At 45.8% G+C, this 14,521-nt stretch overlaps 1 protein-coding gene across 1 annotated transcript in view; it reads right to left on the bottom strand.

Annotated features, from left to right (window-relative positions):
* The window catches only part of AGPS (alkylglycerone phosphate synthase), a 398,584-nt gene that overhangs the window by 229,323 nt on the left and 154,740 nt on the right, over positions 1-14,521 (bottom strand). Inside the window, exon 10 of the mRNA XM_063933392.1 lies at positions 5,123-5,231. Within this exon, the coding sequence (XP_063789462.1) occupies positions 5,123-5,231 (109 nt within the window). The remainder of the gene's footprint in view (positions 1-5,122; positions 5,232-14,521) is intronic.

A 14,521-nucleotide genomic window follows, 5' to 3' on the forward strand; every position in this document is an offset into this window, starting at 1 on the left:
CACAAATGTCAGGCTGTAACATTTGGGCCTATGCCCCCGTTTTCTTTGGCGGATTGGCCATAGGGTTTACAGGGAAGATTCCCGGTGGGCCGACGCACCCGTGGGGCCTGTTTTGTTTGAGGACATGTGGTCTTTTTTATAGATATAATGAATAAGATGCAAAATATTTTGCATATATGAAAATTACTTTGCCTGTGATTGCAGATGATCTAGTGTATGCTCTGTCTGCCTGCTTGGCGGACATATAAGATTGAGTGAATAGTTATTGGGATACGGTTGGTGTAATAAGCAAGAAAATATATCTTTCTAAAGAATTATATAGTTTCCTAAATTCTGAAGGTGTATTATATAATGTGCTCATAATATTTAATTTTATTTCCTTTGAACTTCCCCCTTGATGCTGGACATGCCCACTATCTGGAAAGTCTTGGGGGGGAGGGAGCTGCTGCCACGGCCCATGGCTAGACCTTACACCTCTGGTGCTGCCCAAGTGGGGCCACTAGTACAAATTTTTCCATGGCCGCTTTTTGTTCCCAATCCGCCCCTGGTTAGATACATGGTGAATTAGTGGTCTACTTACCTGTATCATGCTTTGATAACCCCTTTATTATTTGCCTATTCTGTCATAGAATGAGCTTTTCAGCGATTTGTCCCATTTATACCACGTTCACACTTACATCAAAATCCCGGGGTTTTACACATGAACGCGCACCAACCTGGGATTTTGGTATGTGTGAATTCCCGGGTCCCTGGCCCTGCTCTTTACCAGGGTCAGGCTGAGACTCAGGAATATGCAGTCTTGCTAGACCTGGCAAATTCCCAGGTCACATGTGCATTACCAAAAGGGATACTGTAGAGAAAGCACTGATTCTCCTGCGTCTCTCTCCAGCTGTGTCCCAATATGGACCCCTACGCTTACTATCCAACCCCTTACTCCCTTAGCCAGAGGAGTCACCAGGTACAGTACGTGTGAGCGTCAATTAGTTTACATAATGGGGTTTGATGGGTCTTTAAAATAAGCAATTTGTTGGGTTTTAATCCAGTAAAAAAAAAAAAATCCAATAGGTCACAAGCATCAAACAAAAATAATGCTCGACATCAGCAGAATATGGGGTGCAGGGAGGAAGAATCTCCGTGCCTACTAATGGGTGGGAGCGATTGCCCGTTGGCTCATTCCCGACCCTTGTCATTTGCTGGAGTCCACATAATGAAAGCGTGTCATATAGGACACAGACAGACAAAGGCAGCTCAGCTGGAAGACATGTTATTTTAATATAAAACTTAGATAGAAGAAATGTAAGTGAGGTCATTTTAATTCTTGGAAGGAACAGAGCCCTTCTAACCTGCTGTGTCTGGTACCCAGACTGTCCGTTATCTGGGTCGTGACCCAAAGATTAAGAACTATTGAGGCATGAAGTCTGGACTGACACAGATAACTAGTCTATATAAGATCAAGCTAACGGTATTCATGGTTATGGCGAGACATTTGTAACGTGTTACAATAGGCACATACAATGAACATACACAGAGACAGAAAGCTAGAAGCCCCAAGGAGACCTTATCATTTGTTTCATGCTGAGAGCAATGATTACTGGTCAATACGTACATTCTATACAAGGCTATGGGGGTCATTCCGAGTTGATCGCTCGCTGCCGATTTTCGCAGCGATCAGGTAAAAAAAAAAATGGCAAAACTGTGCATGTGTATGCGCCACAATGCGCAGGCGCGTCGTACAGGTACAAAGAGCATCGCTGCTGTGCAATGGTTCTAGCGAAGAATCCATTCACACAGCCTATCGCAAGGAGATTGACAGGAAGAGGGCGTTTCTGGGTGTCAACTGACCGTTTTCTGGGAGTGGTTGGGAAAATGCAGGCGTGTCCGGGCGTTTGCAGGGCGGGTATCTGACGTCAATTCCGAGACCTCCGTCGCTGGATTAATCGCACAGGATAAGTAACTACAGGGCTGGTCTTGTTTTGCACAAAATGTTTTTGTACCGCTCGGCTGCAAAGGCGTTCGCACACTTGCAAAGCGCAAATACACTCCCCCGTGGGCGGCGACAATGCGATTGTACGGCTGCTAAATGTAGCTAGCGAGCGATCAACTCGTTGCTTACATTTTGACCACTTACACAAGCTATGGGTCTGATTCAGAGATGTAGGCTAATTTATTCACAGCGATGTGCAGTTACAGTGAGAATATGCTAATCGTATGGCGATGCTTCCCAGCAGCTTTGTAGATCTCAGCGGCTGTGTATAAGCACAGCGCACTATGAGTTTGGCCGCAGGAAGGAGGACGCCGTAGCCACTGTTAATGTATATAGGATCGCAGACACAGGCTGAGACACGCCGTAAAAAAATGGCTGTGACAATCCTGCGTTTTTACCACCACTCCCAGTTATTCCCCCCCCCCCGAAAGGTTCCCGACGGTCAATCACTTGGCGGATAAATCCGCTACACGATAGCCATCACGGCACATGCGCAGTAGGCCTGCAAAAGAAAATATCGCATTTGCACACAACTTGGAATCAGGCCCTATATATCATCATACTGATAATGAACGAATTATGATGGTATACAAATAAAACAAAAGGATTTGAATATTTTTAGCTAATTTTATAGAAATGTAACGAAGGGCCAGATTCAGACCTGACTGCTGTAGTGTGAAATTGCACAGCGGCCGATTATGGAACGACTGCGCATGCACCACAACGGACAGGTGCGAAAATATAGATTGTTTGGTGTACGCAAGGTGATTGACAGGAAGAGGACGTTGGTGGATGGTAACTGCCCGTTTTCTGGGAGTGTCAGAAAAAACGTGAGCGTTCCCAAGTGTTTGCGTGTGTGTGTGTGTGTGTGTGTGTGTGTGTGTGTGTGTGTGTGTGTGTGTGTGTGTGTGTGGGGGGGGGGGGGGGGGGGGTGACGTCAGCTCTGGCCCCGATTAGCCTGTTTGTATCGCACTGTAGGAGTAAGTCCTGGGCTACGCACAGACACTTAAAAAATCATTCGATGGTGAGCGAGTTGCGCATTTGCAACTGTCCGCTGTCTGGCAAAATTTTGCACGGCGTAAGCATGCATTCTCACACTTGCACGGAGCGTGTTTTCACTCTCTATCGGTGGCGACTATCTGATCGCAGCCCTCTGCAAATTTGGGCCCTAAATTTGCTCCAACAGCTATATTCAAAAACTTAAGATAACGCTTGTTTTAAAAAATAAGATGCAAAAGGAATACACCAGGAGGGGGGGATTCATGTAAAGGGTTTCCTTGGATCAACTCCTGCCGGCCTCAAAACATCAGACATTATTTAGACCTCATAAATAAACCCGGCGTCTTTCATTTTTTCCGTAATCCTATTTCCTGTAGATGAAATCTGTTACGATGCTTTGCCTTTACATCGCATTACAGCAGTTACAAAGTGACAAATTAAAAGTAATCACAATGAGAGTCAAACTTTATTGAGTGCGGTGTACAATTTATACCCATCAATTTTCCCCAGGAAGAGGATAACACAGGTGGAATTCACAATGATGTATGTGTTGAAGAATGCAGATTAATTTGATATATACATCATCAAATACATTACAGTAAGGAACCGGCGGAGTGGGAGCTAGTTCATCCTCCCAGCCGAAGCACAGAGTGCACATTTTAAAAGCAGTGAAGCTGAAGGGTTAAAAGGTTATGGTGACAATATTAAATGTTATCCGCAAGGTCAATGGGCTATAAATGCCACAGTAACTGTAAGGAGGATTTAAAGGGCTGTGAACATTATAACTGCGCTGTGAGATATATAACTGATGTAATTGTATTATACTGCAATATAACTGTCAACACCATAAATCGGAACACTCTGCATTCTTAAATAAAAAATGTATAACAAGTTGAGTCAGAGAGATGCTTAAATTTGTTGTATTTTTCGTTCTCTTAATTCATCGCCACAAACGGTTGCTACGGCAATTTGTAAAAATGATTGATCTGACCCGATTTGTCCTCCACCGGGGGAATAAAAACTTTAGTAAACAAATACATATTTTCATAAGAGGGGCTCTTCAGGAAACGGCCCCATAAATCCTGGGCGCTTTTCTTCTGCCATAGAGACGGTTTGGAATCTCAGAGTTGAATGTTTTCCTTAACAGGTGTAAATGGTTCTAGAGGTTTAGGTTATCTCGTTTTTAATCTGTTTTCCTGGGGCAATATTACATATACGGGATTCATCTAATTTTATGAATAGGAGCCTGCTACTTGTGTATCATCACTCACTGTCACAGCGCACTCAATAAGAGAATGCAGGACAGAACTGCTAAATGCCATAAACATCTTATACTGGACAACAAGTGCCAAAGCTAGAAAGGGGGCGTGGTTAAGTGTGGTTGGCATGGCCACACCCTCTACGCATTCTGTGCCCCTGTGAGGAATGTGCATTGAAAGGGGGCCATTCATGTGCCTCCCAAGCTGATCCAGCTCCCCACCAGGACCCCCAGAAACGCCCAGGACAAAGTAATCTGTACCCGTCCCACCCCACTCTCGTCGCTGCTGGGGACAATCTTCCAACTTGTATTTTGGTGTATGCCTTTTTGAAACCTGCAATAATCATTTCTATTTTTTATTTTTGGGGATTATAAAATGATGTGCAGAGTTACATGGGCACCGGTTTTTAGAAATGTCCACAGTATGTCTGTGTACAAGCACATCACATTAAATGAAGCAAAACGCCAGTACTTGGGTTTTAGACCTCAGAAGCGAGGCTCTGCTGTTATGTGCAGGCTCCATCCGGAGAACACATCATCTCTCAGATGAAGACTCATCGGTGCCTTTTACAATTATCTCTCACTCTCCCCAGGCAAAATCAGGTGAGGATGTTGGCATTTTGACATGTTCTCAACTCCGAGGACTCCTAAATGGCTGGTGGCCATGGCAATCATGGTAACACACAGATAGGTGGTGGCGAGACACGGAATTACGTTTCATCTCCGAGAACCGCACATTTTACACATTACCCTTATGCGGAATACACAAACTGCTCCTGACCAGGTATAGGCAGACACGTCAGATTTTACAGCCGTCGTTGAACTAAACTCCACATATATCAACGGTCTATGCAAAATAACCACTGACTATACACACGTACCTTCAGAGCCCATAATGAAATGATAAATATCTGGTCCTGTTGACATCCTAGGCCCCTGGCAGCTTTTTTCAACGATGCCTTTAGGAGTCACCACTTTTAAGTGCACAACCTGCATAAAAAAATATTACATATATGAGACCGGAAGGAAAAAAAGAAAAAAGAAAAAAAAGAAAAAAAAAAGAAAAAAAAAGAAAAAAAAGAAGGAAAAAGAAAAAAGTATAAAGCATGTAGGTATATAGATATACACTATATATAAAGTATTAATAATGCTGACCACACACAGATAATGCACCCACCGGCAACTGGCCTGATATTAGCCTATAATAAACAATCATGATGCCCCATAGATCGGATCATTATAAGGAACACTGGTAACAGTCAGATGATGGCAGCAGATGCTCTGTGTGTGGTCATCTACTGACCACATTACCAGGCCCAAACCATGGGCTAGAAGTATCAAAACTTGGAGAGAGGTAAACTGCCAACCAATCAGCTTCTAGCTGTCATTTTTCAAACACAACTTGTAAAGTGACATTTAGAAGCTGATTGACTGGCACTTTATCTATCACCAAGCTTTGATAGATCGAGCTCCATGATAGAAGTGATACCCCTATATGGTCCAGGGATTGGAAACGCTTTTAACTTAGTCACGTTGCCTGATTAAGTATCGTATGTAAGAATCAGTCCATTGTGACCACTGTAAGGGATAAATCCACATAGAACCCCCAAAGTCTCTGTATTTCTATGTATGGGAAATCCAGTGTTCAGTTTTGTGATACATTAATATAGCTACTGCAGAACCTCTTTGTGCTCAAACTGCACCACAGCGTAGTCTTGCAAGGGATTTGGTATGATATACCGATGATATACCGATGGACGGGATGCCGGCAGTCATTATACAGACAGAGGCATCCTGTCCATCAAAATCCCGACAGCACCCCTGAGAGTTCCCTAATGCTCCCCTGCCCCCTACCCTAACCCTCCCTTGTGGGTGCCTAACCCTGACCTTCCCTTCGCCGCTGCCTAAACCTAATTCTCCCCTTTTGGTGCCTAACTCTAACCTCCCCTTGTAAGTGCCTAACCCTAACCTCTCCTCCCCAGTACCTAACACCCCTCCCCAGTACCTAAGCATCCTCTTTCCGTCCCTGCACCCTGACCCCCTTTCTAATGCCTAAACCTAACCTCCCACCCCCGCAACAAGACGCAAGCGCGTACCGCTAACAGAGAGATCAGGATTCCAGGCGTCTGTATTTTGACGCCAGCATCCCGAGCTCCTTGGGGGTTGTGATGCCAGCATTATGCCGTCCGGCTGCATTTTAAGTACATCCTGTTGAAAGATGGGACACATAGGGCCAGATGTATTAAGCCTGGAGAAGTGATAAAGTGGAAGGTGAAAATGCACCAGCCAATCAGCTCTTAACGGTCATGTAACAGGCTGGGTTTGAAAAAAATGACAGGAGCTGATTGGCTAGCGCATTATCACCTTCCACTTTATCACTTCTCCAGGCTTAATACATCTGTTCCTGAAAGTGCTGCAAGATTAAATACTAAGACGTTCATATGTGGAAACATAAGGCACCACGATGAGGATTTTCAAATCTGTGTTGTGTTGTTAAAGAGTTGCTCATTGAGTATTTATTTTTAATGTAACTTATCCACATATACAGAGCCAGATCTTACACTAGGCTACCTAGGCTTCTGCCTAGGGCTAAGTCGGGACCAAGGGGCCCAGATTACGCTAGAAACATTTTTATGTGTTTTTTTTATAAACAGATGGGGGCCTAAACCAGGATCTTTACTAGAGCCTTATGGCATTTTAAATCAGACTCTGTATGCTCTACATTGGGAGATAAATGCTTCAATGATAAATCCCCCCTAAAAGTACCTGAGCATTCCTATTTATAAAATAAATACTTTATATAATATAATATATATATATATATATATATATATATATATATATATAATAAGAATTTACTCACCGGTAATTCTATTTCTCGTAGTCCGTAGTGGATGCTGGGACTCCGTAAGGACCATGGGGAATAGCGGCTCTGCAGGAGACTGGGCACAACTATAAAGAAAGCTTTAGGTCTAACTGGTGTGCACTGGCTCCTCCCACTATGACCCTCCTCCAGACTTCAGTTAGGATACTGTGCCCGGAAGAGCTGACACAATAAGGAAGGATTTTGAATCCCGGGTAAGACTCATACCAGCCACACCAATCACACCGTATAACTCGTGATATCATACTGTTAACTGGGTATTGTAACAACTGAGCCTCTCAACAGATGGCTCAACAATAACCCTTTAGTTAAGCAATAACTATATACAAGTATTGCAGACAATTCGCACTTGGGATGGGCGCCCAGCATCCACTACGGACTACGAGAAATAGAATTACCGGTGAGTAAATTCTTATTTTCTCTGACGTCCTAAGTGGATGCTGGGACTCCGTAAGGACCACGGGGATTATACCAAAGCTCCCAAACGGGCGGGAGAGTGCGGATGACTCTGCAGCACCGAATGGGCAAACTCTAGGTCCTCCTCAGCTAGGGTGTCAAACTTGTAGAATTTAGCAAACGTGTTTGACCCCGGCCAAGTAGCTGCTCGGCAAAGTTGAAGAGCCGAGACCCCTCGGGCAGCCGCCCAAGAAGAGCCCACCTTCCTCGTGGAATGGGCTTTCACTGATTTAGGATGCGGCAGTCCAGCCGCAGAATGTGCAAGCTGAATCGTACTACAGATCCAGCGAGCAATAGTCTGCTTTGAAGCAGGTGCACCCAACTTGTTGGGCGCATACAGGATAAATAGCGAGTCAGTCTTTCTGACTCCAGCTGTCTTGGAAACATATATTTTCAGGGCCCTGACTACGTCCAACAACTTGGAAGCCTCCAAGTCTTTTGTAGCCGCAGGCACCACGATAGGTTGGTTCAGATGAAACGCTGATACCACTTTAGGGAGAAACTGGGGACGAGTCCTCAATTCTGCCCTATCCATATGGAAAATCAGATAAGGGCTTTTACATGACAAAGCCGCCAATTCTGATACACGCCTGGCCGAAGCCAAGGCCAACAACATGACCACTTTCCACGTGAGATATTTCAAATCCACGGTTTTAAGTGGCTCAAACCAATGTGACTTTAGGAAATCTAACACCACGTTGAGATCCCAAGGTGCCACTGGAGGCACAAAAGGGGGCTGAATATGCAGCACTCCCTTAACAAAAGTTTGAACTTCAGGTAGTGAAGCCAGTTCTCTCTGGAAGAAAATCGATAGAGCCGAAATCTGGACCTTAATGGAACCCAACTTTAGGCCCATAGTCACCCCTGACCGTAGAAAGTGCAGGAAACGGCCCAGCTGAAATTCTTCCGTTGGGGCCTTCCTGGCCTCACACCACACAACATATTTTCGCCATATGCGGTGATAATGGTTTGGGGTTACTTCTTTCCTAGCTTTAATCAGCGTAGGAATGACTTCCTCCGGAATGCCCTTTTCCTTCAGGATCCGATGTTCAACCGCCATGCCGTCAAACGCAGCCGCGGTAAGTCTTGGAACAGACAGGGCCCCTGCTGCAGCAGGTCCTGTCTGAGCGGCAGAGGCCATGGGTCCTCTGAGATCATTTCTTGAAGTTCCGGGTACCAAGCTCTTCTTGGCCAATCCGGAACAATGAGTATAGTTCTTACTCCTCTTCTCCTTATTATCCTCAGTACCTTTGGTATGAGAGGAAGAGGAGGGAACACATAAACCGACCGGTACACCCACGGTGTCACTAGAGCGTCCACAGCTATCGCCTGCGGGTCTCTTGACCTGGCGCAATACTTTTCTAGCTTTTTGTTTAGGCGGGACGCCATCATGTCCACCTGTGGCCTTTCCCAACGGTTTACAATCAGTTGGAAGACTTCTGGATGAAGTCCCCACTCTCAGTGCTAACACGTGATTTTCCGCCCATCGGAGAATCCTTGTGGCTTCTGCCATCGCCGTCCTGCTTCTCGTGCCGCCCTGTCGGTTTACATGGGCGACCGCCGTGATGTTGTCTGACTGGATCAGTACCGGCTGGTTTTGAAGCAGGGGTTTTGCCTGACTTAGGGCATTGTAAATAGCCCTTAGTTCCAGAATATTTATGTGCAGGGTAGTCTCCTGACTTGACCATAGTCCTTGGAAGTTTCTTCCCTGTGTGACTGCCCCCCAGCCTCGAAGGCTGGCATCCGTGGTCACCAGGACCCAGTCCTGTATGCCGAATCTGCGGCCCTCTTGAAGATGAGCACTCTGCAGCCACCACAGCAGAGACACCCTTGTTCTTGGAGACAGGGTTATCAGACGATGCATCTGAAGATGCGATCCGGACCACTTGTCCAACAGGTCCCACTGAAAGGTTCTTGCATGAAACCTGCCGAATGGAATCTCTTCGTAGGAAGCTACCATTTTTCCCAGGATCCGCGTGCAGTGATGCACCGACACCTGTTTTGGTTTTAGGAGGCCTCTGACTAGAGATGACAGCTCCTTGGCCTTCTCCTCCGGGAGAAACACTTTTCTCTGTTGTGTGTCCAGAACCATCCCCAGGAACAGTAGACGTGCCGTAGGGACCAGCTGTGACTTTGGAATGTTTAGAATCCAGCCGTGCTGTTGTAGCACTTCCCGAGATAGTGCTACCCCGACCAACAACTGCTCTCTGGACCTCGCCTTTATCAGGAGATCGTCCAAGTACGGGATAATTAAAACTCCCTTCTTTCGAAGGAGTATCATCATTTCGGCCATTACCTTGGTAAAGACCCTCGGAGCCGTGGATAGACCGAACGGCAACGTCTGGAATTGGTAATGACAATCCTGTACCACAAATCTGAGGTACTCCTGGTGAGGATGGTAAATGGGGACATGCAGGTAAGCATCCTTGATGTCCAGTGATACCATGTAATCCCCCTCGTCCAGGCTTGCAATAACCGCCCTGAGCGATTCCATCTTGAACTTGAATTTTTTTATATATGTGTTCAAAAATTTCAAATTTAAAATGGGTCTCACCGAACCGTCCGGTTTCGGTACCACAAACATTGTGGAATAGTAACTCCTTCCTTGTTGAAGTAGGGGCACCTTTACTATCACTTGTTGTGAATACAGCTTGTGAATCGCCTGTAACACTGCCTCCCTGCCTGAGGGAGTGGTTGGCAAGGCAGATTTGAGGAAACGGCGGGGGGGGGGAGACGTCTCGAATTCCAGCTTGTACCCCTGAGATACTACTTGAAGGATCCAGGGATCCACCCGTGAGCGAGCCCACTGATTGCTGAAATATTTGAGACGGGCCCCCACCGTACCTGGCTCCGCCTGTGAAGCCCCAGCGTCATGCTGTGGACTTAGAGGAAGCGGGGGAGGACTTTTGCTCCTGGGAACTGGCTGTATGCTGCAGCTTCTTTCCCCTACATCTGCCTCTGGGCAGAAAGGACGCGCCTTTAACCCGCTTGCCCTTATTGGGCCGAAAGGACTGTACCTGATAATACGGTGCTTTCTTTGGTTGTGAGGGAACATGGGGTAAAAATGTAGACTTCCCAGCTGTTGCTGTGGAAACGAGGTCCGAGAGACCATCCCCGAACAACTCCTCACCCTTATAAGGCAGAACTTCCATGTGTCGTTTGGAATCTGCATCTCCTGTCCACTGCCGAGTCCATAACCCTCTCCTGGCAGAAATGGACATTGCACTAATTTTGGATGCCAGCCGGCAAATATCCCTCTGTGCATCCCTCATGTATAAAAGTGCGTCTTTTATATGCTCTACGTTTAGCAATATAGTGTCCCTGTCTAGGGTATCTATATTTTCTGACAGGGAATCTGACCACGCAGCAGCAGCACTGCACATCCAGGCTGAAGCAATAGCCGGTCTCAGTATAACACCTGTGTGTGTGTGTGTATATAGATTTCAGGATAGCCTCCTGCTTTCTTTCAGCAGATTCCTTCAGGGCGGCTGTATCCGGAGACGGTAGTGCCACCTTCTTTGACAAGCGTGTGAGCGCTTTATCCACCCTAGGGGATGTTTCCCAGCGTGACCTATCCTCTGGCGGGAAAGGGTACGCCATTATTAACCTCTTAGAAATTACCAGCTTTTTATCAGGGGAAGCCCACGCTTCTTCACACACTTCATTTAACTCTTCAGATGGAGGAAAAGCTACTGGTAGTTTTTTCTCTCCAAACATAATACCCTTTTTTGTGGTACCGGGGGTAACATCAGAAATGTGCAACACATTTTTCATTGCCTCAATTATGTAACGTGTGGCCCTACTGGAAGTTACATTAGTCTCATCGTCGTCGACACTGGAGTCAGTATCCGTGTCAACATCTGTGTCATCTGAGGTAGCGGGCGTTTTAGAGCCCCTGATGACTTTTGAGACGCCTGGGCAGGCACAGGCTGAGAAGCCGGCTGTCCCACATTAGGTATGTCGTCAAACCTTTTATGCAAGGAGTCGACACTGTCGCGTAATTCCTTCCACAGCACCATCCACTCAGGTGTCGACCCCGCAGGGGGTGACATCACGTTTACAGGCATTTGCTCCGCCTCCACATAAGCCTCCTCATCAAACATGTCGACACAGCCGTACCGACACACCGCAAACACACAGGGAATGCTCTGACAGAGGACAGGACCCCACAAAGCCCTTTGGGGAGACAGAGAGAGAGTATGCCAGCACACACCAGAGCGCTATATAACACAGGGATCCCACTATAAATGAGTGTTTTCCCTTATAGCTGCTTTTTTATATATCATATATATATCTATATCTATACTGCGCCTAAATTTAGTGCCCTCCCTCTCTCTTTTTTACCCTTCTGTAGTGTTCAGACTGCAGGGGAGAGCCAGGGAGCTTCCTTCCAGCAGAGCTGTGAGGGAAAAATGGCGCCAGTGTGCTGAGGGAGATGGCCCCGCCCCTTTTTCGGCGGACTTTCTCCCGCTTTTTCTGGAATACTGGCAGGGGTAATTTTACATCTATATAGCCTCTAGGACTATATATGATGTAGATTTGCCAGCCAAGGTGTCATATATTGCCCTCAGGGCGCCCGCCCGCCCCCCCCCCCCCCCCCCAGCGCCCTGCACCCATCAGTGACCGGAGTGTGAGGTGTACATGAGGAGCAATGGCGCACAGCTGCAGTGCTGTGCGCTACCTTGATGAAGTCCGAAGTCTTCTGCCGCCGATTTTCCGGACCTCTTCGTTGCTTCTGGCTCTGTAAGGGGGACGGCGGCGCGGCTCCGGGAACGAACACCAAGGTCGGGTCCTGCGGTCGATCCCTCTGGAGCTAATGGTGTCCAGTAGCCTAAGAAGCCCAAACTACCACCTGTTAGGTAGGTTCGCTTCTTCTCCCCTTAGTCCCTCGCTGCAGTGAGTCTGTTGCCAGCAGATCGCACTGTAAAATAAAAAACCTAAATATACTTTCTTTCTAGGAGCTCAGGAGAGCCCCTAGTGTGCATCCAGCTCAGCCGGGCACAAGATTCTAACTGAAGTCTGGAGGAGGGTCATAGTGGGAGGAGCCAGTGCACACCAGTTAGACCTAAAGCTTTCTTTATAGTTGTGCCCAGTCTCCTGCGGAGCCGCTATTCCCCATGGTCCTTAGGGAGTCCCAGCATCCACTTAGGACGTCAGAGAAATATATATATATATATATATATATATATATATATATATATATATATATATATATATATATATATATATATATATATAGGGAAAGAATTGAGGCGGCACTCAGAGGCTTGAAACAGCATTCGTATATTTGTGCAAATGGTGCAAATATATGAATGCTGTTTCAAGCCTCTGAGTGCCGCCTCAATTCTTTCCCTGCATGTCACCGGTTCCCGGTCGGGGAGGGCACCAGAGCAAGACTAGTCCAGCATTGGACTATATGGAGTGCCGGAGCAGTCGTCTATTCTATATATATATATATATATATATATATATATATATATATATATATATATATATATATATATATACACACACACACACACACACACACACACACACATACATACATACACACACACACACACCACAACTTAAAAATATTAAGGATTCACTTGCAGATATTGAGAAAGCTGTCAGTCAATACTACAGAAGAATCACAGTAGGTCTTTCAGACTCTAGGAAGACACAATAACCAGCTCCCAACATAACACTGCAGTCTCTCATCCAGTCATTCATCTACTAAACCATTCACTGCAGATTCCAAGATACATTCAAAAGGCAACATATAGTTAAAATATTTCACTTTAAAAAGATCGCTTCCATAGTGCCCTCAATCATCTCTGCCAATTAAAAACATCTTCTCGCCCTGGAGACACAACAATTGATTACTCATTTTTAACCTTCCTTAAATGAGTCCCTCTTTCAGGAAAAAATCCAGATTCAGAACCCTCAATACATTTATCAGTGCCTGCGCGGTGACTTTTAGAGTCTGTACAGAGTAGGGCTGGTGCACTGGGAAAACAACAAACACATCCCTGTTAATCAATGCATCTACATTGTGTTAACCAGAGACTTTTTTGCCATTTAAAATAAACTTGGAAAATTGTCTAGGGTGGAAGACAAATGTGTAAAAAAAAAGAAAAGAAAAAAAAAAAAAAAAAAGGACTGTATATAAGAACAGGAATGCATAAATGAATGGCTTTTGGCCTGGCGAAAGACCAGGAGACTTTTCTTGTGGTACCGTAATATGTTATAATAGGTCTGAGATTATACAAACATAGGATTATTCCATGTAGAACAGCTCTATTAAATGCACCAGCAAGGAGTACCAGGACTCAGACAAAGCTCTAAAACACCTTTCTGTGGTGACACCTCTGAAATCTGGGATTAGGCTGGTTTGAAATACGAACAGTCTACCATTAAAAAAAGATTCTCTCCTGTTTTAGCCGTATTGTAAAGAGTGCCCCACTAAGAATAACTTGGACAAGGGCTTGTGCGTCTGAATCAAGTTCTACAAACAGGGCCATGGAATAAGGGGGGTCATTGTTCGCTCGCAAGCTGCTTTTAGCAGATTTGCTCACGCTAAGTCGCCGCCTACTGGGAGTGAATCTTAGCTTCTTAAAATTGCGAACGACGTATTCGCAATTTTGCGATTAGACCTCTCTTAGCAGTTTCTGAGTAGCTCCAGACTTACTCGGCATCTGCGATCAGTTCAGTGCTTGTCGTTCCTGGTTTGACGTCACAAACACACCCAGCGTTCGCCCAGACACTCCTCCGTTTCTCCAGCCACTCCCGCGTTTTTCCCAGAAACGGTAGCGTTTTTTCACACACACCCATAAAACGGCCTGTTTCCGCCCAGAAACACCCACTTCCTGTCAATCACATTACGATCACCAGAACGAAGAAAAAACCGTGAGTAAAATTCCTAACTGCATAGCAATTTTACTTGGCGCAGTCGCAG

The sequence above is a fragment of the Pseudophryne corroboree genome, chromosome 7 (genome assembly GCF_028390025.1).
Source record: "Pseudophryne corroboree isolate aPseCor3 chromosome 7, aPseCor3.hap2, whole genome shotgun sequence".
Classification (NCBI taxonomy): domain Eukaryota; kingdom Metazoa; phylum Chordata; class Amphibia; order Anura; family Myobatrachidae; genus Pseudophryne; species Pseudophryne corroboree.